This window comes from Trachymyrmex cornetzi, unplaced genomic scaffold (assembly GCF_001594075.2).
Source record: "Trachymyrmex cornetzi isolate Tcor2-1 unplaced genomic scaffold, Tcor1.1 scaffold325, whole genome shotgun sequence".
Lineage (NCBI taxonomy): Eukaryota > Metazoa > Arthropoda > Insecta > Hymenoptera > Formicidae > Trachymyrmex > Trachymyrmex cornetzi.
In genome coordinates this window covers 1,258,067-1,281,474 of record NW_017297951.1, presented here as the reverse complement: position 1 = coordinate 1,281,474, position 23,408 = coordinate 1,258,067, and the positions used below count along the sequence as shown (strand labels likewise).

At 35.3% G+C, this 23,408-nt stretch overlaps 5 protein-coding genes across 7 annotated transcripts in view; 2 read left to right on the top strand and 3 right to left on the bottom strand.

Annotated features, from left to right (window-relative positions):
- The first annotated feature begins 1,242 nt into the window (after positions 1 to 1,242).
- On the top strand, positions 1,243 to 2,708 carry LOC108762895 (RNA-binding motif protein, X-linked 2). 2 transcript variants are annotated; one of them, XM_018510125.1, is made up of 5 exons: positions 1,243 to 1,415; positions 1,649 to 1,801; positions 1,887 to 2,016; positions 2,191 to 2,315; positions 2,688 to 2,708. In XM_018510125.1, exons 1-4 carry the CDS (start codon positions 1,402 to 1,404, stop codon positions 2,311 to 2,313), a joined length of 420 nt encoding a protein of 139 aa, XP_018365627.1. In that variant the 5' UTR covers positions 1,243 to 1,401; the 3' UTR covers positions 2,314 to 2,315; positions 2,688 to 2,708. The 2 variants fall into 2 exon arrangements, with proteins under 2 accessions (XP_018365627.1, XP_018365626.1); XM_018510124.1 differs by lacking the exon at positions 2,688 to 2,708 and having other exon boundaries at positions 2,191 to 2,379.
- On the bottom strand, positions 2,422 to 5,468 carry Kat60 (katanin p60). The gene is made up of 10 exons (XM_018510123.1): positions 4,798 to 5,468; positions 4,584 to 4,719; positions 4,257 to 4,404; positions 4,071 to 4,161; positions 3,856 to 3,977; positions 3,604 to 3,783; positions 3,354 to 3,496; positions 3,173 to 3,285; positions 2,963 to 3,089; positions 2,422 to 2,895 (listed from the first exon to the last, which is right to left on the bottom strand). Exons 1-10 carry the CDS (start codon positions 5,060 to 5,062, stop codon positions 2,697 to 2,699), a joined length of 1,524 nt encoding a protein of 507 aa, XP_018365625.1. The 5' UTR covers positions 5,063 to 5,468; the 3' UTR covers positions 2,422 to 2,696.
- A 525-nt stretch (positions 5,469 to 5,993) lies between these two features.
- On the top strand, positions 5,994 to 10,202 carry LOC108762921 (nucleolar protein 12). Of its 2 annotated transcripts, XM_018510185.1 has the most exons (5): positions 5,994 to 6,131; positions 7,517 to 7,663; positions 7,745 to 9,049; positions 9,136 to 9,473; positions 9,618 to 10,202. In XM_018510185.1, exons 2-5 carry the CDS (start codon positions 7,546 to 7,548, stop codon positions 9,798 to 9,800), a joined length of 1,944 nt encoding a protein of 647 aa, XP_018365687.1. In that variant the 5' UTR covers positions 5,994 to 6,131; positions 7,517 to 7,545; the 3' UTR covers positions 9,801 to 10,202. The 2 variants fall into 2 exon arrangements, with proteins under 2 accessions (XP_018365687.1, XP_018365686.1); XM_018510184.1 differs by having other exon boundaries at positions 7,517 to 9,049.
- LOC108762923 (putative transferase CAF17 homolog, mitochondrial) lies at positions 10,199 to 12,241 on the bottom strand. Its single transcript, XM_018510186.1, has 3 exons — positions 12,067 to 12,241; positions 10,782 to 11,929; positions 10,199 to 10,628 (listed from the first exon to the last, which is right to left on the bottom strand). The coding sequence occupies exons 2-3, from the start codon at positions 11,903 to 11,905 to the stop codon at positions 10,217 to 10,219; spliced, it is 1,536 nt and encodes a 511-aa protein (XP_018365688.1). The 5' UTR covers positions 11,906 to 11,929; positions 12,067 to 12,241; the 3' UTR covers positions 10,199 to 10,216.
- Positions 12,242 to 14,324: 2,083 nt separating this feature from the next.
- PH4alphaEFB (prolyl 4-hydroxylase subunit alpha-1) overlaps positions 14,325 to 23,408 on the bottom strand; it is a 28,227-nt gene continuing 19,143 nt past the window's right edge. Inside the window, exons 2-9 of the mRNA XM_018510118.1 lie at positions 18,414 to 18,736; positions 17,596 to 17,763; positions 17,293 to 17,465; positions 16,753 to 17,019; positions 16,396 to 16,620; positions 16,242 to 16,307; positions 16,006 to 16,171; positions 14,325 to 15,932 (exon numbers count right to left, since the gene is read on the bottom strand). Coding sequence (XP_018365620.1) covers positions 15,838 to 15,932; positions 16,006 to 16,171; positions 16,242 to 16,307; positions 16,396 to 16,620; positions 16,753 to 17,019; positions 17,293 to 17,465; positions 17,596 to 17,763; positions 18,414 to 18,736 — 1,483 coding nt within the window. The 3' untranslated portion in view covers positions 14,325 to 15,837. The remainder of the gene's footprint in view (positions 15,933 to 16,005; positions 16,172 to 16,241; positions 16,308 to 16,395; positions 16,621 to 16,752; positions 17,020 to 17,292; positions 17,466 to 17,595; positions 17,764 to 18,413; positions 18,737 to 23,408) is intronic.

Sequence of the window (23,408 nt, the reverse complement as noted above, 5' to 3'; positions counted from 1 at the left end):
CACCCGATGTGCGTCGTACGACGCAAATCGGATGCAGTGTGAATCCAGCAATAGCCTTGAATGGTTGAATCCATGATGTATAAGAATACAAGGTGTATCATTGCGTAATGGCGATAGCACTACTGAAAATAACCAATCAAATTTTGGTCTCTATGCACTTTCCTGCGTATAATAGCGCATGTCATATTGGCTGCGTTCAGCGGACTCAACAGTTGAATGAGTGCTCGCTGTTATTGGTGTATTCTTTTAGATCATCCAATCAACATTTTAGATCTGGAAGAATACATCAATAGTAGCGAGCGCTCATTCAACTGTTGAGTCCGCTAAACGCAGCCATTGGAATAGCTAATGGCTGCGTTCAGCAGAGAAAGCAGCTTTGCACTGTTATAAAATTCTTTAATATGATTGGTCTTGCCCTTAATTCCTCACTGGATTTAAATGTATAAACTAATCGTAATAGGCCAGTATTCATAGTCGGATCATATATTTAAGACCGTCTTAAGTACAGTCTTAAGATGTCGTGAACCAATCAGAAGACCGCATTAGCGACTTAATATTAGACACTTAAGACATTACTTAAGACGGTCTTAAAATAAGAACCGACTATGAATACCGGCCTAAGAATTTTACAACAGTGCAAAGTTGCTTTCTCTGCTGAACGCAGTCAATCAAATTTTGGCCTCAAATTTACTCTCCTACTGCGCATCCTCGGGAATGGTACATGTTCTTACATCATGGTTGAATCAGGGTACGGCATCGACATCTAGAATGGACCGCTGATGGCAATGGTGGGGGTAGAAAGACGATTAGAGCGAGAGGCAGGAATAATAAGATCGTTCTTTCTCTGTTTACTGAAGCCTGATTGGTTATTGTTAATCCAACAACCAATCAGGCTGTTAGAAACAACAGTAAACAGAGAAAGAACGATCTTATTATTCCTGCCTCTCACTCTAATCGTCTTTCTACCCCCACCATTGCCATCAGCAGTCCATTCTAGATGTCGATGGGGTACGGTCAACGCAATGCTACAAATGCTTTAAAGCAATTTTTGATTGGTCAATTTGTAAAATTCTTTTTTCTAATTGGTCAATCAAACAAAAGATTCAAAGCATTTGTAGTGAGACTTTGACCGCAGCCTCAGTTGAATCAGTTGAGAGACTTGTGATCATCGACATCCAATCAGTATCTTCCATAGGATAGGTCGGTCGAAGAATTGAAATAGCGGCTTAAAGTCAATCTAAAAAGAAAAAAAATTATAAACACGAATAAACAAATCTAATTTTATCATAGTTTTTCTCTAGTATCTTTCGAATATTTTTAAGCGTTTTACAATATTCTTCCTGATTAAAGTTTATGGTATATTTATGTATAACTTCGTAAGATTTTCCATTGTTAGGTGCAATGAATCCTTTGACGTACGTATTTTCAATTCATTTATTGGTTAAGAAAATTACGCGAATAGTAAAAAATATATTTGATTAGTTAACTTAATAATTGGATTAAAATAATCTTATTTAATAATATGATTAATCAAACATTTCTTGTTTTATTATCTAATTTTTAGCTTGACATACACGAATTTCTATTTTATGAAATAAAAGGTTCATACCTTTGACTGATCTGTACTATGACTGATCTGTGCTTTTAGTAATGTCAAAAATATAAAGAAGCTCAATGAACAAGAATTACAAGGGAGGAACAAATCATCTTGGCACGACCAGTATAAAGATAGTGCTTGGATTTTTGTCGGTGGCCTTCCATATGATTTAACGGAAGGTGATGTTATTGCCATTTTCTCTCAGTAAGTTAAACAGTAAATGTGTGAGTCGTAATTATAATTCCAAACACAACTGGAGTTTCATATTAAATATAAAATATCATTACAGATACGGGGAAGTAGTTAATATAAACTTAATCAGAGATAAAGATACTGGAAAGCAAAAGGGTTATGGTTTCTTATGTTATGAAGATCAGAGGAGCACTATATTGGCAGTCGACAATTTCAATGGCGTAAAGGTATATACGTTTTACTGGGATAGCAATATAATTGTCTCTTTGTAATATAGTTATATTTCATTTTTGTGTATGGTAAAATTTTGTATCTATAAATTATGTAATTGCTTGCAACATCTAAAGAATACAAAATTATAACTATTTGAAATGTAATAAAAATTCGTTTTTTTATTACAGATATTAGGTAGAGTAATACGAGTAGATCACGTTTCTAATTACAAAGCACCAAAAGATTCAAAAAATATAGATGACGAAACAAGAAATTTACGGAAAGAAGGTTGTGCTCCAAAGAAAGGCTGAAGGTGTATATACAAAATATCAATAATTCCAGAAATATTGTTTCAATTGTATTAATATGAACAGATTTACATTTAGACTTAATGGAATATATTATTGACTATAAAAGTTATTTATGACTACTTAATTACTGCCAGTTAAGTCTTCAGTGTTACAGTTGAGATTAGCAATACTACTTTTATCTCATTATTCCTATCATACAGTCTTATTTTCCAATTTGATTTGATTTTCCTCAAGTCTCAAGTATAGAGAACTAGTCATTAGGAGTTGCAAAGGATTAAGAAGCTCCCCGTTTATATTAAACAAAATAATATTGTAATATTAATTGTAATCAGGATCAACAAACATGTTAATGAACTATGTTATTACTTCTTGAGGGAATGATATCAAGAAGAACCGAATTCGCTCATCCATTTCTCATATTTTTCTAAGTCTTCTTGGGAAACGCTTTTGTTACATCTCTCAACGGCTTCGTCGAAATCAGCAGCGGATACAGGCAAATCTAATTCTTCCTTTGGCAATTGCCTGATTTGATCGGGCCTTAAACCCGCAATTTTCTTTCGCATTAGCATCATGGAAGCATCCCTGTAACAAACGCGGGTAAGTAGGTTCGAGACTCGTTGTAAACTATATTTTAATAAACTCTACTCACCTACAAACATTTGTAATATCCGCACCAGAATAACCCTCCAGTTTTCTTGCAATATCTGTGAGATTTACAGACGAATCTACTTTAACTTCACGAAGATTTATCCTTAACAATGCTTCTCTGCCTTCATCTGCAATAAACAAAATAAGACATATTTTATTATTAAGGATACACTACATCTTATTGAAGACTTATAAAGTTTAATAGACTTACGATTCGGCAATGGAATGTAGATACGTTTTTCTAAGCGTCTCCTTAGAGCCTCGTCGATATCCCATGGGAAATTTGTTGCTGCTAGTACCATTACTACTTTACTTGGATCTTCGCTATAAAAAACAGGGATCTTTAGTATCCATTTGTATGACAAAAGTAAAAGCATTATACAGTGTTTTACCTATTGGAACTTATTCCATCCATTTGAACAAGAAGTTCAGACTTTACACGACGTGAAGCTTCGTGCTCAGATTCAGATCCTCTTCTGGAGCACAGAGAATCAATTTCATCGATGAAAATTGTACTGGGCGCATAAAATCTGGCCTATATAAATAACAAAATATATTGGTATCGTAAATGGACGTTACATTTCTTTCAATTATAGAAATTTTTTTTATTCAGTTATACGGATTATGTTTTAATTTTTTTACCATCTCGAATAACAATCGAACAAGTTTCTCCGATTCACCCCTATATTTCGATGTCAATGTAGAGGACGAGACATTGAAGAACGTTGTGCCACACTCAGTTGCAACAGCCTTTGCGAGCATAGTCTTGCCTGTGCCAGGTGGTCCAACCATTAATACTCCTTTCCAAGGTCGCCTAATCCCCTAAAAATATTATATATATTAATATAGACAAAATTTTATTGTAACATATTAAAATTAAAAAAGAAAATATACCTTGAAGAAATCAGGCATCCACATTGGAAGTACAACTGCTTCCTCCAGCAACCGCTTTGCCTCGTGTAAATCAGCTATATCGTCCCAATGGATATTTGGATTCTTTTGAACAATATCTCTTTCTAAATATTAACATACACGTTTGCTTTTATATTTTCATCGTTATACATTTGTGAATAATGATATTAATGAAAATGACAGAGTAATATCATTACCTAATATTTCTACAAGATCTTTATCATTAGCAGATGGTTCAAATTTACGTTCTTCTAATTCAACATCATCTTTTTCAGTTTCTGACTTATCCTGTAAATTATTAGTTATATAATGTTACATAACTTATATTAATATTAGCAATATTACGAGCATAAAATATAATTAATAAAAATAAAGTAAGTTACCTTGCTTGCATCGTCTTTTTTTGCAATTTTCTTATCATCTTTTTTACCAGAAGTCTTACTGTCTGGCTTTTTAGCCGTAGCAAGAGATTTTTTAGTATTTGTACGATTCTGTTGTTTCTGTTGCTGAATTTTTTGCTGTCTTGAATTTCTGAAAAAGATGTAATAGTAATTAGATATTCTTTCCATAATTATATAACAATAATATATATCAGTATTAAAAAGAGAAAAGAAAAAACTAGAAATATTTTTTGGAAGAAAAAAGTTTGAACTTATCACAAATTATATAATAGGTAATAAAGTATTATAAATTTAAATCAATATTGATACTTTTGTTCTGCTGGAGTTAAGGGAGGCCACACATCAGGATCCCTAGGCTGTGTTTGATTCCAAGAGGAATCTGAATTGTTGTAAGCCCAGAGAGCAGGATCTCGTGTAGTTTCCTCGAATGATAAGCAGGATGTTCCTGAAATTTGTAGACTTGTTAAATCAGCTTGACATTATTCCAATTATTGTTGGATGAACTCTATCCTAATTGTGCTACCGAGCAGCCTCTCGCCATGTGTGTCCACTTTGAAAAGTTGCAACGTGCTGGATGTGGCCTTCACTTTCTCAAACTCTTCGACGATCTGATGCTGCACTATCTGCCACTTTGCCTTGCGAGTTGCGTCCGCTATGGTTGCGAGTAATCTGTGTATCTGCTGCACGACCCCCTGATAGTAGACACCGGACGTGTCATAGTTTCCCATCAATGCCATCTCACGCGCGAGCTTCGTGTTCTCGCAAATTTCATTTATTGACACAGCCATGATTCCGTTGCTCGAGTAGATACAAAATTTATTGGGTTCTTGAAGAAATATCACGGTGACAGCGCGATCCCTTGGACTCTATCGCACTTCTCGTAATGGCGAAAATTTGTTTAACTCCTCGATGTACATTTTTTCGCTGTAGTCGACATGTTAAACTACATTTGCATAACTGAAGATTAATTCTCGTCAAACGATCGCGCTAAGCATAAATTAACCTTGATAACTTGTATAATAAATAGACAATTGCATAATAAAATGATAAATTAATGACAAGTTAAATTTAAGTATATGCTTTTGCAGAAATTATGAACTTCCATCAATTTTGCGTCATATTCGTTTAGCATTTTCGTTGTATCACAGAAGTATTTTATGGTATCACAGGAAATCATATAAAATTATACTAAAAACTCACTGACGTAAACTGATTACTGACTGCGTTCAGCAGAACACAATAGTTTTGCAACCGTTTTATGATTGGCTGCGTTCAGCAGAGAAAGCAGCTTTGCAACTGTTGTAAAATTCTTCAATGATTGGTCTTGCTCTTAGTTCCTCATTGAATCTAAATGTATAAACCAATCATATTAAAGAATTTTACAGAGTTGCAAAGCTGCTTTTTCTGCTGAACGCAGCCATTATTTGCTGAGATAGGACCATTCCTCTTGATCTAAAAGCATATGCTAGATTTGCTGGATTCAACCCATCAGAAAACAGAATTCCGATGATACGAAACCAAATCCATCGGAATCCTGTTTTCTGATTGGTTGCAGAGCGTCGTATGACGCACAACGGATGCAGGGTGAATCCAACATAAGGATATCGCCCATTTCTAAATCGATTCTCAAGAATCGATTCAATTGTTAAAAAACAGCACCACTAGTTGGCGCTCTCATCACCAACGCTTTCTTTTCAATTTTTTTTAATTCTTGTTTCCCTTGACCCTTGGATTGGATGTCGCATTCTTTCCATTTCTTTCGACAACAGGCAACGAAACAGACGTACGAACGGCACGAATACCGATTCGAATTGATCGAGGTGTTTTCGAAAAATCGAAGTTTTTTGATTAGCGGAGGTAAACCATTTATAGCGATTAGAAAATATTTATATTTTACGGTGCAATTTTTTATTTGTTCAATTAAATATTCATTTCAATATCCTTAACTGTATCTCATATTCATTACGTGGCGTGGATTCGCAACCGTTGAAAGTTCGTTACAAGCCAATGTGATCTTTTCGATTATTTGTATTATTTTTTTATGTATATATAAGATCACATTTGTTGTCCGTTATCGATGATATATTGAGATATTTGTTCAATATTTTGATTTGAAAAACTTTATAACCTACTAAATTGATAATCGTGAAATTTGATAATTTACTGAGATTCACAAAACTTTCAGTATATCGATTATGGGAAGAATCCAAGATATCTTTAATTTTTATACATCTTGAGTATTTTTTTTCATGTATATGAGTGCAAAAGTGGCCGATTCCAAACGAATTTGTATGTAAATTTGTGACTCAATATTTTCTGGCGGCAATTCTACTATTTGATTTAATTCGAAGTTTCGATTTTAATGTTTCATTTTTGATGGAATTAAGCCTAATCTACGATCTGCTCTTTGTTTCCTGTTTCTTGCTTTTTACCTCTTGCTTCTTTCCCTCTATGTAATAGTTTTATTGATAATTTTATTTTTTACCATATGTTTCTTCCAAAGTTCGTTAATTTTGATCTCTTGCGACAGAAAACGAAAAACAGGATAAGAGGTAAAAGACAAGATGTAAGAAATAACCAAAAACAACAAATAAGAAACAAAAAGTACATTGTAGGTCAGGTTTTATGAACAATTGAAATCAATAGTTTTTTTTATTTAATCTGCGATAACTCGGTAACAAAATTTAGGATTTATATTTAAAAAACGATTTCGTAGAAACTTTCAGTTCACGTTAGAAAGTAAAAAATGTTGGCAAATTTTTTGGTTGTGTCAAGGCCACAAAGTAGAAAAAAATCACTATTTTGTCCAATTTGTAGTATTTTATGGATGCGTTCCACTTAACATTCGCAATGTTTGCGAACATCATTCATCTTTATCGTTTTCAAATATTAAACAAGGATGAAATGATGCTCCCGAGTGTTGCGAATGTAGTGGAATGTGCCTTATATGTAGTATTTATCAAATTCACATAGATTAAAAAACCAGTGACCTTTTGAAAGTACAAATTTTAAGCTTTAACAACCCATTTTTATTTAAATTTCGTTTATTTTTAATGAAATTGTAACTGCTTGAATTTTTAATCATAAATTGGGCATGAATTTTTGACTCATCCAACAAATATTTGGTTTTATTTCTACCTTTTTATCTCTTTATCTCTTTATTTCTTTTATCTTTTAATCTTTATCTTTTTATCTTATCACCTATGCCCAAGTTTCCCTATAATCATATCTTTTTCTTACAGGAAGAAAACTATTGTTATAGAAAGAAAAAATGGGTAAGGCAAAGGCATTGAAGCATAATGCAAATAAAGGAAAACAGCAGTTGCATGAAATAAAAGGTGGTTCTATAAAGAAGAACAAAGATTCCAAATTCAAAAATACACCCAAAGGTAAGGTAGCTTTAATCAACAATTCAATAGAAATTTCTCGAAAGCTTTCCCCAAAAGTCTCCTCTGGAAATAAATCTTCAGATCAAGAGCTTGCTCCAAATAAAAACAAGATTTCGAAGAAATATTGGGATCAAAAGGCTTCTCCAAGTGGTAATGCAGTAGCGAAGCAATCAAAACAAGATTTTCCAAATAAAAAACAAAATTTCAAGCAAAGCACAAACTCAAGCAAAGCACAAAAAATTGGTAAGAAGACTTTCAACTCTAAAAAGATGGAAAAGCAATTGGATAAATCTAATTCTAACACCATTGAAAGTGAGGATGATAGTTCAAATAAATCAGATGAAACATCTGAAAGCGATTCAGATATCCCAGATATTTTTGACAGGAGCTTAAAAGAATCAGATGATGAAGATGAAGATTATGAAGAGGAAAAAGAAGACACGGATAATGATGATGTCTCTGATGAAGAAGAGATGGACGATGATGACAGTGATGAAGAAGAGATGAGTGAGTGTAAAGGTGTAACAATGTTTAAAGGTTTACAATCTAAAACCAAGAAAAATAAGAAAGGTCAAAAGGAGGATGATGAAGTTGAAAGTAATGAAAATACAACTGAGAGTGATGAAGATGATGACGAGGATGATACAGATGAAGATGAAGATAAAGACATGGAAAAGCAGAAAAAGAAAGATGATCACATTGAAAAACCTAAGATTAGAATTATCAAAAATTACGCTGAATTCGATTCTACTGTATTGGAAAATTCCGATTCAGATGACTATTCCAATGATACTACTGATTATAGCGATGACGAGGATGCAGAATTAGGTACAAAAGTACTTTTGGAGCAAACTATTGCAGACGACGATGAAGATGAAGATTTTAATGAAGAAGATAAAGATACTAGTGATGAAGACGATATTAGTAGTGAAGAAGACAGTGAGAATGATGATGTAAAAAGGGAAGCCAATGAAAATGAGAACAGTATTATGAAAAAATTTAACTTAACACTTAACGAGAGAGACGATCTAGCAAAAAGAATTGTTGTCATTGATAATATTCCAAAAACAACGTCTGTTGACGAGATAATAAAACTGTGTGAGGAAAATGGAAAAATCGAGTTATTTAAAGCAAGACCTTATCCAGCATTCTTTCTTAATTCACAAGAACAGAAGTATGTAGGAGTTTTGGAATGGCTAAATAAGGATTATCCACATCTAGAAACATACTCAGCAAATGTCCTATATTTTAAACCATCAGACGCTTGGAAAGCAATGAAGCTTATGCATGGAACGAAGATCGATGGAAATTTTTTAAATGTAGTAACTGCTGATAAAAGTGAACTAGAGCCTGAGCATGCTGTATATATAACAAATATAAAAAGTAGTACGTATAATAAATCATTGTTGGTCAATTGTCGCAATTATATAGCATGGAGAATAATAATGGAATGATGTTTTTTAATATTTCAGCAATGCCTGACAATTTTATATGGGAAATATTTAAACGATGTGGAACTATAGACCGTATGCGAAACGTACGTGATCCGGTAACGGGGCTAAGTAGAGGATTTGGTTACGTCTCCTTTTTTGATACGGTCTCTGCAAAGATAGCTCTTGATTATAACAATGAAAAATTTCATGGATGGCGAATTAAAGTGGTACCATATCCCTATCATGAGAATACATCTGTTGAAAGTTTGATAGGAGAAATGCAGCGAAAGAATCAAGCAATTCTTGATTATGGACAGCGAACTCTTGATAATCGATCATCAAAAAAGTTTAAGAAGAGTTCGGGAGAACCTGCTAATGTAAATATTTGAACTATTCGTAAATACGTTTATTGCAAATCTTTTGATAATATAGTACATTGCAGATTTTGTTCAAATAAAGAACTACATTTCTTAAAAGTAAAGATAGAATTAATGTTGTAAATTCTTTTATCTTCTTTTTAGGTTGAATCTGAAAGAAACGTTAAGAAGCATAAAAAGCAAGAGGGAGATAAAAAAACGTTTACTGCATTTCAAGGTCAAATGGTCGAGTTAAAAAATAAAAATAAGAAAAACAAACTTGATAAGAAAAAGAAGAAAATGGCAGAAAAGCTTGTAGCCAAATCTAAAAAGACTAAAAAAAATTAAGTTAATATTATCGTATTTTATGAATTCTTAGACATACTTATTACGTAATTTTTTAAATGATTTTTTATAATCAAAGATATTTTTCGAACGTTCATTTAATTTTAAAAGAAGTATTGGCATTGTAATGAAGGATTATAATCTGTAGAAATTTAATATCGTCATATATTTCATGGTTTGATTAGATAATTGCGAATTTTTATTTTCAAAAATATGTTGATACACATGTTTGTTTAATACTGAAGAAAAAAAATAGATATTGACAATGTTACAAGGGATACTACAGTTCTCATTAAAACTGATCACACATAGATGTAAACGAGAATACCTCCAATGTATTATACCTCCTCACATGCTGTTATAATGTAACTGCCACTGCTTTTTAATAAATAACATTTGACAAGACATTTACATTGTTTTCAAGAATCTGCTTGTTTTGTTAAATTCCTGATTTTACCATGTAACTGGGGTGGTAAATGCTGCATGTTACTGAACGCACACTTTGAACAGAAACGTCTTTTGTAAAATAAGCTACATCCTAGGCATACCGCGTGTTCGCACACACTGCAATCGGCGCCCAAGACCAAGACTTCGCCCTTATTTGGTAAACCGAATGGATCTTTCATAATATAACACTCTTCTGAATAAACGAACTGCCGAGCGAATGGTGGCCTTGTACCTTTATAATCATAGCGCTCCTTTAAAAGACAAAAAGAACATGTGAAAGTGCCACCCACGTTCATTGCCGTCTGTTGACTCGTAGAAGCATCCTGTTGCATCTGCTCACTGATACCAGGTTTGCCTGCTGATGTGTCAACGAGATCCTCCTTCCTATAAAGCAACAAGAAACAGAAACCACTCAATATGTTATCGAGTTTGGGTATAAATTTATTTTATTTGTATAAATATATTACAATTTTATATTCCACGCATACATTTATTTTCTATACAAGTTTATGATATTTAAAAACATCTTAATGTTACTTTGTATCTTTGGCAAAAACCATTTCTTTTTGTAATTCTTGAGGCCACCATGTAGGTTTTACTACCCTTACATTCATACCAGATACATTAAGCTGTCGGGCACCAAGAGATTCATTTATACGCATCAAGCCTAATCCGTACTTAGCGACGCATCCTCGGAACTTTCCTACCGCGTTGCCAGATTCGTTAAGAATTTTCTCATCATACGCAAACGGTTTATCTATAACGTTATCAAATAACAAAGGCATTAGGCGTTTCCTGACTACACCCGTGTGATATATTCGCGCAGTTAATTCCTGGCCAATATAGCAGCCCTTGTGAAAACTAACGCCGTGTAAATAATCGCAATTGATTTCTAAGGGCAATGCTTTCCCAGGTGGTAGATCATGCATGCCTTCCCCTATTCCTAATTTATATCGAAACGCCTTATAGTCTCCAAAACTCTCTGATGGAGCTATATCAGCGTCTAGATATTTAATTATTTCGTTTCTACTAATCTGTGACTCGGCGAGAATTCTAAGGCCAAGATCAAGTAATCTGGGATCTTCGTATATCATAACGTTGTCGACAAACTTGCTGGTTTTACTGTTAAACGTGCCACATGGAAATATCATTCCTTCCAACTTGAACTTTTCTGTCTCGTTCGTCGCAGCTCCATTATCGAGATGTTTGATGGAACTGAACATCGACCAGACATTGATTTTGTCTCCTACATGTTTTATATCTATTTTTCGTCTCACTCGATACATCTTCAGGTGTTTCTGTAAGGAATCAACAATCTGCGAATCACATTCTACGTAATACAAGTTGCTTTCCTCACTCTTGTATACAATAGCATCGCACATTACTCTGCCTCGGATATTTAGAAACAAAGTATAGATGCTAGGCGCCCCTTCGTCGAGGTGTTTCATATCATTCGTAATCAATCCCTGGAGGAAGAAAGAGGCTTCGTTACCGCTTACGCGCAGTATGCTCCTGTCAATCAAGCGTTCTAAGGTCTTGCCATTGACTTGGGTCGAACTGTGTCTAACTGTGTATCGCTGATGGTTACTGATCCTTTTATTTCGCTTGCACATGTGGAGAACGGAGCGGCTAACGCGAGCAATCATCATAGCGGACGTCATGTGGAATCGAATGGTCTTTTATTTCTACGAAAAATAAACACGCAAGTACACTAACCTGGAATCGACGTTGGACGGTTCTGCCTAACCTCTAAATATCTTATATTTAATTATTTCTATACGCCGCATAGCGCAATATTGTATATAAGATATATTAATCTTACATTTGTGCGGTGATTCAATTATGATTGTTTCAATCAGTTCCAATTATATGATCCGGTATGTGAAAAGGAGCCCGAGCCCCAATTATCCGCGCCTTGAAATCAGATGATCACAAGTCTAGTTGCACTTTGTTGCAGTTGTTACACTTTCTGTACCCAAAATGAAATAAATATTAAGATATAAAATTGAAACATTGGAAAGAAATGAAAGAGAAGTAATAAAAAAAAATGTAACAGGATATCAATTAATCGCACGATAATATTCTGACACGAAAAAAATTAACTACATTCGATAGTAAAAACGGTCGGTAATATTGGCATTTTATTTATTTCTCCGAGATATCTACACTTTATGGGCATGAAAATTATATACATATTGACAATTAGGAATCAATATGTAAATTATTTAAGGATGTATGTTACATTTAAAAACAATGTTAAAGAAAAAGTGTTAATTCAAAGAAAAGGAGAAATAGGCAGGGATGATCCGACATATGCTTCGTCGGGATTTCAACAGTGTTTCTGTGATGCATTTCATTTTATTTACTTTCTTCGTTTCTTAACAAAACGATGGTGATCACAATTAGATATAGATATCAGTCGTTCGCAACAAGGCGATCGGAACTGTGTTTGTTTTTGCATTAATTTTTCGTCGCTATTAATCTTATAATTCATTCTCTGCTTATTCTTTATATAATTGTTCCATATTAAATGACGTAAGTGACATAACATTTCGCAAAGTGATATATACAAGATTACTGGTAGAAAACTTTTTTTGCAATTTTTTCTAAAAGTAGCAAATAACTGTGTCCTTTAGATCGAGACTTATTTCCTAACTAAAGTTCAATGTCAATTTAAATTATTCTTTATTTAACGTACGCATTTTTGTCAATTGTGACAAAAACGAGTTGGTCCTTAAAATCGAGTTTTTACAGATAATTAAATAAATGTATCTAATATAAAAGAATTCAAGTTGTAATTATACAAAATAGCTAAAAAAGAATTATAAATTATATAATTCTTTTTCATAATATATGCAAAGATTAACATCATAATTTTTAAATTGTATATAAATAATTATAACATCGACAAAAGTAATCAAACTGATATATCTGAATAAATCAATCAACGCTAAGAAAACATCTCAAAAAAATTTAAAAATTTGACGTATGTAAGCTGTTTTAACATGAATTCTGAAGCGTCATATATGATTCTAGAGATGAGTACAGTAAATGTGATCCTAACAGTTAATAGGGCTACTATCGTGGAACTTTCATCGAACCAAATGATTTTTTTTATCGAGATATAGCATAATTTTAAAATAATATATACGCAGTAGAGTTGTACTGATCGATCGATACATCAGTCTTCGCGCACGTTTATCACTGGAATCTCGATTAGGAGCAATATTTCGCATATTCGAGTTGATTACTAGTTGGTACTAAATACTAATAATCGATTCGGAAAACCATTCACGACCGTCTACAAATTTCATAGGGCAGCGGTTCTCAAATTTTCAACGAATAAAACTTATATAAATGTTGTTAGTAACGCAGCATGTAAGAAATAAATAATTTGTACTGCATTATATATATATATATATATAAAGTATTTAAAAAAGAAGAAAATTAAATCCAGTAATTACGCAATTTTCCAGGATTATTTCTCGGACTTGGTTCTTTTTTATTTTATTTTTTTTTATCACGCTATATCTCGTATAATAATCATGGTGGAAGAGATATCATGGTGTGCACAGTTTGCAACCTTCCTTCTCTGAATCTCCGACCTCTCTATTTATGAATCTCTATCTATAAGTCCAATGCTTCTTTCCTTGTTTAACACACATCATAATGTATCTTAGATTCTATTTCTATAGAAAGAGAAATATAAAGTGTGTTAGACAAGGAAAATTCAGTACCAATTTCACAACGCGAAACAGGTCGGTATTCATAGTCGATTTTTGCTTTTAAGACTGTCTTAAGTACAATCTTAAAATGTCATAAGTCAATCCGAGGACTGTATTAGCATCTTAAGACATTATTTAAAACAGTTTTAAAATAAAAACGGACTATGAATATCGCTCCATGTTTAGCGTTTCATAGGCTGCGTTCAGCAAACTCAACAGTTTTGCAACCGTTTTGTGATTCTTCGCTGAGATAGGACTATTCCTTTAAATCTAAAAGTATAAACCAATCAACGCGACGAATCATAAAACTATTGCAAAACTGCTGAGTTTTGCAATAGTTTTATGATTCGTCTGCTGAACGCAGCCATAGTTGGCAGCTCTTAGGCTTTTATCGAAATCGTTTGCAAATTGTGCACACCATTATTCTTCCACCATGATAATAATGCAAATCTTTTTCTATCGTTTAAAATAAAATTAACTGTAATTTAAGCACCGCTATAGGATGATTTTAAATACAACGTCGTGTAAGATTTATTCTCGTATGTTACATCGCCATTAAGCGCACCGTCGTCGTCGAACATCGTCAAACAGCGTCATCCACCTTTATACAAACAATTCGTATACAGCCTGATCAGAAGGATCGGATGATACAAGATCAACGTGCCATCCGCTATTTACAGTCGACGAATACGATCCGTCGCGAAAGAAGATTCTCGGTCTTGGAACATCTTGGCGGAAATACCTCGTTATTGCACGATAATGTCAGAGTTGAGATACGACTTTGTCGCGTTAACGATCACGCTCGAATTACAATTACTCTACGGGCTAATGGTTACTTCGGTATTCTACATCGCACTATATATTACGATAAGGGGAGACTGGCCAGAACGTGCGCAATTTATTATTGCTTTGGCTATGATGCGTAGTGTAATATCTTTATTAGCGTATTTTCTCGTAGAAATAATTAACGTTACGAGTTTGAGAGCGAATGGCGGAGTGAATCTCGTTTTCGCCACGGAAAGCCCGTTTAAACGGCGAAAACTCCACATGTAACGAATCGGTGCAACCATACGGTTTTTATTTCTTTTTTTCCTTTTCCCCCCTTTCATTTATTTCGTTCGAGCGAAAGAGTTACTGAGGCCTGTTCTTTTATTTTTCCGCTTTATACTCGCCGTTCATTTCGGCTTACGTATTTAACTCCAAACAACTGCTCTACGTTACATTCGCCGTAAACTGCAAGGTGACGAACTGCAGACAACGCTGGATCGGACTACAAACAGAATGTGTGTGCAGATCCATTCCGTAAAGAGTAACTTTGTTACATCGCAATTGCCGCGATTCGCGTGGCAGCAATCTCTGCTTCACGGCAGTTCACGGGAATTCCGTTTCAAAGGGAAGAAGCGCACGGGAAACAATGCGGCCGATTAATCTCGCTCGGGTAGTCTCTGTTGCTTCTTACTGATTTTCGCCTGCAGCTGAGTATCTCGAAGAAACATTAGTCGCTGTCGTAATGCGAGGGATTATGTTCCACAATGTATGAACAAGAAAGATCATCATACAAGTCTGCGGCATGAATGTTAAGTTACGCGAATTGTATGCGCTGGTGACGTTCTTTCATACAAACGCGAATAACGTTCTCGCAGTTTGCCTACGTATGTTAAATTGCACTGTCGCTTTTTGCACACAGACCGAAACGTTCTCACTCGTTCTTAAATGACAATTCCTACCGCGCGCTTCCTTACGGAATCGCCGTTTCGAGAATAAAATGTCTCATTATTTAAAGGAATTTTGAAGTATTTCTTAGTACTTCTTCTATCTTATTTATCGTGCCTCATCTATTCTTCTGTCACTGTCGAGGAATGTTCTCTTCAGTGCCTAATGTCCACTTCGTCTGTCGCCTGATTCTCTAACGTGCATGGTCTGTGAAACTCCTGGCCTCTTTCGTGCAGCCATTTGTTTGCCACTGAAAAAAAAGTTGTGTAATATAATATTTGTAAAATAAAATATTAAACTTTAAGAATGCTTTAACAACGTACCCCACTTCGATCCTGTAAGTACGGGGCAAGCCGCGTGTCTAGTTTTAAAATCCCCCTCACCATTAGGCTTTAGATTATGCCAAAATGCCGCGCTACCCTTTCTCGGCCAAAGTGATATGTTTATAGCGGTAAATACGGTACCGCCTCCTTGCTCGACATCGCTCATCTGTAAATAATGAGATAATGTTACATCGTCCCGAGCTGTCAGCGTGTAACAAATCAGAATTGAAACTTACGTAATACAGAACCGTTGCAATTCTGTTACCAGTTCCGAGGCTCTTGAACGCATTCGTTTCTTCTTTCTGTAAACGTAAAGTGGATCGAGTTAATTAACAGATGGCAAATAGCTGCAGAAGGGCACACTTTGATTGGTTCTTATAGTCAATTTACCCTCGCAAAGTCGAAATGTGGCTCGTAGTGACCACCGATGCCATAATTAACAACCTGAAGTTCCTCTGCCGTCTCCACAGACATACTTGTCATGTGCTCCACGCGTTTACTCACCGCCGCTACGTGCTTGTGCTCGTGTTCCTGGAGCCACGCGCTCTTACTGATTCTGTAATTCGCTATCTCTAAGGCACCAGTCTTGTAATTCTGCACCGTGGCGCGCTTAAACTGCAACACGTAATTGCCATTATCTTCAGGAATTCCTGTAATTTCGCGGCGCGCGGAAACAGGCGGTGTACACGGCGTCTCAGAGGAGACGTTCTCAGTGGGTGATAATTTCTGGTAAACGCAATTATTTACCCTAGGCTGAGCCATTCGCTTGATCGTCTCGATTTCCTCGTCGTAGATCACGTTGTGATAAACAACTATCCTCGGATCCAAATACGCCTCCTCCTCCTTGAACGGCGCGATCTTCAGAAAGGGAATTCCACGGTCGACGTAACGGCACTTAAGATTCTTCTCCACCTCCGACGGAATAGATACTTCGCCGCGACAAAGCATCTCGTACCTCTCCCTCTCTGTCATTTCCTCCCACGTTTTCACCCTTTCCTCGGCGACAGTGAAGTTCTGCAAGTGCGATAACGAACTTTATGGACGCTTGCGGAAAACTGAGATTGCACCCCAAGATTTTACATCGTCGAAAATAATGGTCGACGAAAAGTTCTTCGTTTAACGCTATCTTTCGCGCTAATCGCAAGATAAATAGATAAATGACAAATTAATTTGCTATAGTAAATCAAATAATTATTTAAAATCTACCCTCTCCCGTTACTTTCATTTAGATTACATTTCCGACATCCTCTTAATCAGTTTAAACGGCTGATCCTAATCATGGCTTACCTGCTCAGGTATCGCTGTATCATCCTTCCCATCCTCGCCTCGCTTCTTTTTTGACTGACTCGCCTTGCTTTGAATCTCCTTTTGATAATACGCGCGGTTTCCCAACGCTCTCTCGTGTGTCGGCACCAATTCAAGCAGCTCGTTCGTCATACTCAAAGCACGGGCAACGTTACCTGGTTGATGATAAAGATGGAATAATATATTATGTATTTGAAATGCACTGCCAAAGGAGTAGGCTTTTAGAAATTTTCTCGTGCCCTTCGCGATGTATACGACACGCATAATATAATTTACTGTCAGAACCTTGCATGTACGTCGAAAACGCCAAGTATTCCAGGATGTCAGGCTTGGAGGTGGTGGTGGCATTCTGTTCTTCTTGCAAGCGGTCCATAGCCTCCTGCATCCACAAAACCGTGTGATAGTAATCGCGATTGTGATAAGATTGTCGGCCCAGTTCGAAGCAATCGCTTGCTGAAACGTGAAATTATCGCATGTATATAACGAAGGTGAAAAATAAAGAGAATTATTTATATTATAGACGCGAGAATGCATATATATAGTCGGCGTTCCGTTCAATCGTCTTTTTTCGCGAGGCAATCTGGATTGTGTCCCATTGAATTTCTTTCTATTCGCAGCAAAGAGCACACGGAAGCGCAGATGTGGCATATACTGATAGCGAGAAAAGTGAGTTCGTTAATTAATTCTTTTTGCGAACCGCAAAGCGCGCTTTTCATATTTCTTTACACCGTAAAATTCTCCGACTCTCATCTATTATACGCCTTTTTTCATACCGTCAAAAACGAGCGGCGTATGATACAATTTATTCTTATACCAGTGATTCTTTGTGCTGCAATGAACTCGCTCTCCTCGTTAAATTTGACATCGCGTTAGGGAAAATACGGCCTTTCGCAACAGTTCCGTGAACGTTCGTATAGAAATTTTAATTAAATTTCCCGAGACAGAGGAATCGGGCACGTTTCCGCGCTGTGTTAAATAATTTCTTCAGATACAGATTGATATTTACTTTCGATTGAAAGGATCGTTTGACGTGTAAGGATTCCGAGAGATCTGTAACATAAATTGAGTCATACAGTTTACACAAGGAGAGATGTCATTCGTACCAGTCAATCCGGTGCTGTATTGCACTCCATTCAAGACACCCCTCGCAACTTGTGCGGTTTCAAGCTTGTACGTGTCCTGCAGCCTCATCAAAGCGACTGCGGCCCCATTCAGGTCCTCGTCGGTTGGGAATTTTAGATCGCTCCTGGAATTCGTGATGTTCGCGACGAAGGACTTGCCGACATCCTCGGTTATCAGCTCCTCCACCTTTTTCCAGTCAGTGGTCAGCCGTTTCACTAGCAGATAAGCATTTATAGGATTCGATAGGTACTGCTGAATGTTCCTGGACGCCTCCTCGTGTTCTCTCGCATAACCCTCTACGTTCCTGAAAGGAAACGTTTTCCATTAGCCGGAAAAAGTCACGGGAAAAAAATTTAATTAACCCTTTAGTCATTCGTTTTGTTCGAATTCAATTTGAAAAACAGTTCACCACAAGACGGAAGTGTAATAAAATATGTAAAAGATTCACAGGTGTGTAACTTTCACACAGATGCGATTTCATACATTTCTATATTATATTTATATAATATAATATAAAATTATATTTCTACATAATTTCTTATTAGGGTAAACTAGGGTATTATGGCCATACGGAAAAGATGGCCATAGGCCATAATTTCTCCAATAATTGATAAACAGTGCATTTTTATAGTCATTCTTAAAGATAATCAATATTTACAGTAGTTCATATGCGTACACTGTTCAAAATAACAATATTAGAAATATCATCTAATATTTTTTCTTTCGCGACTATCTGCAAAGTTTTGCACGTGTCTGCTAAAAACTGTTACAATGTCGAATAAATTACAGTTAAGCTGCCATAATCAACATTACATACACGATAAAGGTACGTAAATTGCAATGTGACCTATAATTTATTTAATACTTTTATTTTCACTATTTATTTATAAATACTATGGCTATCTTTCCGTTATCATGGCGATCTTTTACCTAAAAATCAGATAAGATGGCCAATGCATATTTTGTAATATTTTGATAAAATTAAAGTTCTGTTAAGTATTTTCTCTTTATTTCGATAGTATTTGTTACTTTAAGCTTCTGTGAAAGTAATATCCCAAATATTGTTAAAAAGTAACAAGAATAAATGTATGTTTTTTGCATTTTAAAAAACTATATGGCCATCATACCCGAGTTTACCCTATATTATATTATATTTCTACATTACATAGATATAGGAAACATAAAAATAATTACTATATAATCATTAAAATCAATTTTTTTTCTTTTAATAGATTATTAAAAGAATCTGTTTTTGAGAAATTTTAAACTTAAATGAAAGTACTAAAAGAAAAAAAATTGATTTTAATGATTCATAAATATATTTGAATATCAAACGTTCGACTGCGGAGATGGACTTATGAAATTTCTATTAAATTATTAATACTAACAAAAGCGTGATAAAATAACCGACGGGATCAAAGATCATTGATATTAATTTGTTCTGCTACTGTTTATAACTGCAGGAATGAAATCTAGATTTAGTTGAATTATTTGCGCGAGATCTAATGACATAATAGAATTTATTAAGCAGTGCTTGAAAGCTTCCTTCCTAGATTATCCAGCCGGTCCCTTTTTGCACAATTCGTGTAATATTAATGTCATGACGCATGATTTTCAGCTGAATTGGTCTTTAAACAACGAATTGAATCCACGGGCAGAAATCAGAGATAATCTCGCACGCTCTTTGACAACTTTAATTAATTCACGCTATAGCAATCGGTTTTTTTTTTTTTTCGAAATCGATGCGCTTTGTTCCGTTTAATTTTCTATGGCCATCGAATTTTGTGTATAGAGGCCTTTAATATGCACTTTAACAGTTTTACCGAATGAAGCAAAAAATTTAGTTTCAAATTAACTTTTAAAAATCATAGATGAGATAAAAGACATTTTATACGTATTCGATTGGACAGAATGAAAATGAGACCAAACGCAGCGAAGATGAGACGATAAAATCGATTTAGACAGAAGCTTAAGATTTATCTCATCGCTGAATCGGTCAGATAAAAAAATATTATCATTCCGCTTAAAGAATTCCACTTTCCAATTAATGTGGCAGGGTATCCGCATGACCATCAAGTAATTTGAAGTCGCGCGAACGAAAGAAGAATAAGAAAGAGGGAAAAAAGAGAAAGGCGACGATAACTTTTCTTATCACCGCGAAAAGGGGAGCGAGGTGGAACATACCGTTCCGTCGTTTCCAATTGCAATCGGGGTGTGATTCTATCGCGATATCAACCCCGCGGCGAACGACGGAGACGTTTCCGACACCTGGCGACACCATTGTCCTCGACGATGTCGCTCGACGACGCGGCGAGACGTCCTCTCGAGAGGAGGAGAAAGAGACGACTTATCTCGCGTCGCGAATCTCCGGAATAGACGTCCCTGTCGATTCGTTCTCGCATTTAATGTATAGCCGAGACGCGGAAGACTTTTTCACGCTAAAAACTCAAAGATGGTCTTTGTCTGATCGAGGCACTTCTAGCATCTCGTTCTTGAGAAAGAAATCGTGACAAGAGCGGTATCACCGCGGGAGAAGACATAAGTCAATCCTTTCACGAGTCGGGGAAACTAATGATTTTCTTTTCCTTTACAGAAATACATCAAATCGAGAGAGAGAGAGAGAGAGAGAGAGAGAGAGATATATATATCTACTCAACTTTTTGTAACAACTCTCTCTCTAAACGTTGCTGTAAATTAACGAGTGCAAGGAAAGCATAATTAGGTTGAAATTTAACTACGTCTGAAAATAATTTTGTTGAATAATTAAAATAATTACGTTAGTAATCTCAAGTATGGTGAACAATACTGCAAAAAGCTTTGACATTATTACAACCAGTTTAAATATTCCAGGTTCAACAAAATTATTTTCAGATTTGTATCTAGTTAAATTTTTAGATATTTCAGTAAAACCATCCTTTCCACCGAGAATAACGCGTGACTCGTCGAGATATTTGATTCACAATTGTAGATCTTCACGAAAAGAATGCTTTCACTGTATCTAAACATTGAACTGGATCTAAAAATAATTTTGTTGGACTATCAAAATAATTATACCTAGAATATTCAAGTGTAATGAACAATACTGCAAAAAGTTATGACGCAACTAGCTCGAGCCTTACATATTTATTTAATGGTTTACAATAAACAAATTTATTTTCAGATCTAGCTAAATTTTCAGCAAAATCGTTTTCTTTCACGCTACGTATATTGAGGAAAAAATATTTTTAAAAATATTTGTGGAATATAATATTTATTTTATTGAAATAAATCTTTATTTAAATACGGCGAAATACAATTTTATTTCTAACAAATTTAATTTCTTACAATTAATAACACATATTTCACAGAAATATTTCGTTATCATAGTTCTCAATCAAATTTTTTTGTTACATGTATATTTGCTTGCAAATATTTCGACTTTTTCCTTAATATTAATTCTACCTCGATTCTCACTCCATCCACAATTTCTCTTTTATGTAAAAATTATCTTGACACGGAGAAGAAATTCAGCTATCATGCTGCTAAGATTCTAATTCACATGCAATCATGTTTCAACGATGTTCACTGCGATGGAATCACATCGTAGTCATTACAGCGAAAATCGGAACGAAGAATGCTACGTGGATCGGGGTGGTCCACGATAGGTCGAGCGTTAGCGGAGGTACATGAACGATAGGAGTCATATAAATTACGGGAATAAACGCGGCAGATGCACGTGACTTTGAACGCTTCTCTCTCTTTCTCCCTTTATCTCATATCTCCGCGACGTACACCTGACATTCGCAGCTGCCGCGAATCGCGAGCGGGTGCCGTGTGCGTTTCGCGTCGAGTACCAATCGGTATGGTCCGAATAAATCCGGGCCGTCAATAATCAAATACGCGCGTTGCATCGCGTTGCCGCATGATGGGTCTTAATCCGTCTCATGGCCTCATCCCTTAAGGGCGAAATTCATGCGCGCGCACGCATTATTTATGAGAGCTTAAGTGAATCGCGGTAAATCGATACGATAAGTATAATTAATGAGTAGGTACGAGTACATACACGGGATGTATCGGCACATATTGTCCAGGGTACACGTTTGCTCTCGGGAATCGTAATAATTTTTCATTAACACTCCGTTCCTCTCTCGAGTCGGCAGTAATTGAAACGAAAGGGACTTTGTGACATTTTTAAAGGGCGGTTTACAATGGGATTAATACGGTGTAGTAAGTTATAAATCATAACAAATCGACTACGGCCGAATGTGGGGAGAATAATCGATTATCAATTTCTTATAGATTACTGTTTGTACTGTTAGAACTCAAAGGAACAATCGTAATCCAATCCATTGAGTTAAATAACACTTTCTTATTTTTTTAAACTTTCATCTCTGTGTCAAAATGTAAATTAATCTATTTCTGTGATTAGTTTCACAGTAAACGTTCGTATTAACGTATGCACTCAGTAAATAATAAACTAGAGCTGTGTATTAGCATCTTAAGACATTACTTAAGACAATCTTGAAATAAAAACCGACTATGAAAGCCTAAATTTAAGTCAAGCTTAATATTTTTTCTTAAGTTTTCTTGATTTCTTCTTTAAATTTAACTCCATTGTTTTAGTCAAATTAACGATATATTGGGTAGCAGCATTGGCGACCTGTAGATAATAAGATTGAAATAACTCAAACTGAGTATAACTTAACGTTATGAATTTAACAGTGTATTACACAATATTACTCTCATTGTAAACAGTCTATTATGCTTCGATAAACTATCGAGGCAACATAAACGATCTTTCCATTTAGAACCGGTTGTTCAATCTTCAGATAAGCTACGTGATAATTTATTTACTGAATAAACAAAAAAGTAAAAGAACAAGAATATAAGAGAGTAAGGGTGGGTTCGGACCTAGAAAAGCAGAAAACAAAAACAGCAACCAATCAGAACTCGCGCTGGTAGTCGCTAGTTTCGACTTTCTGTACTATTTACTATCA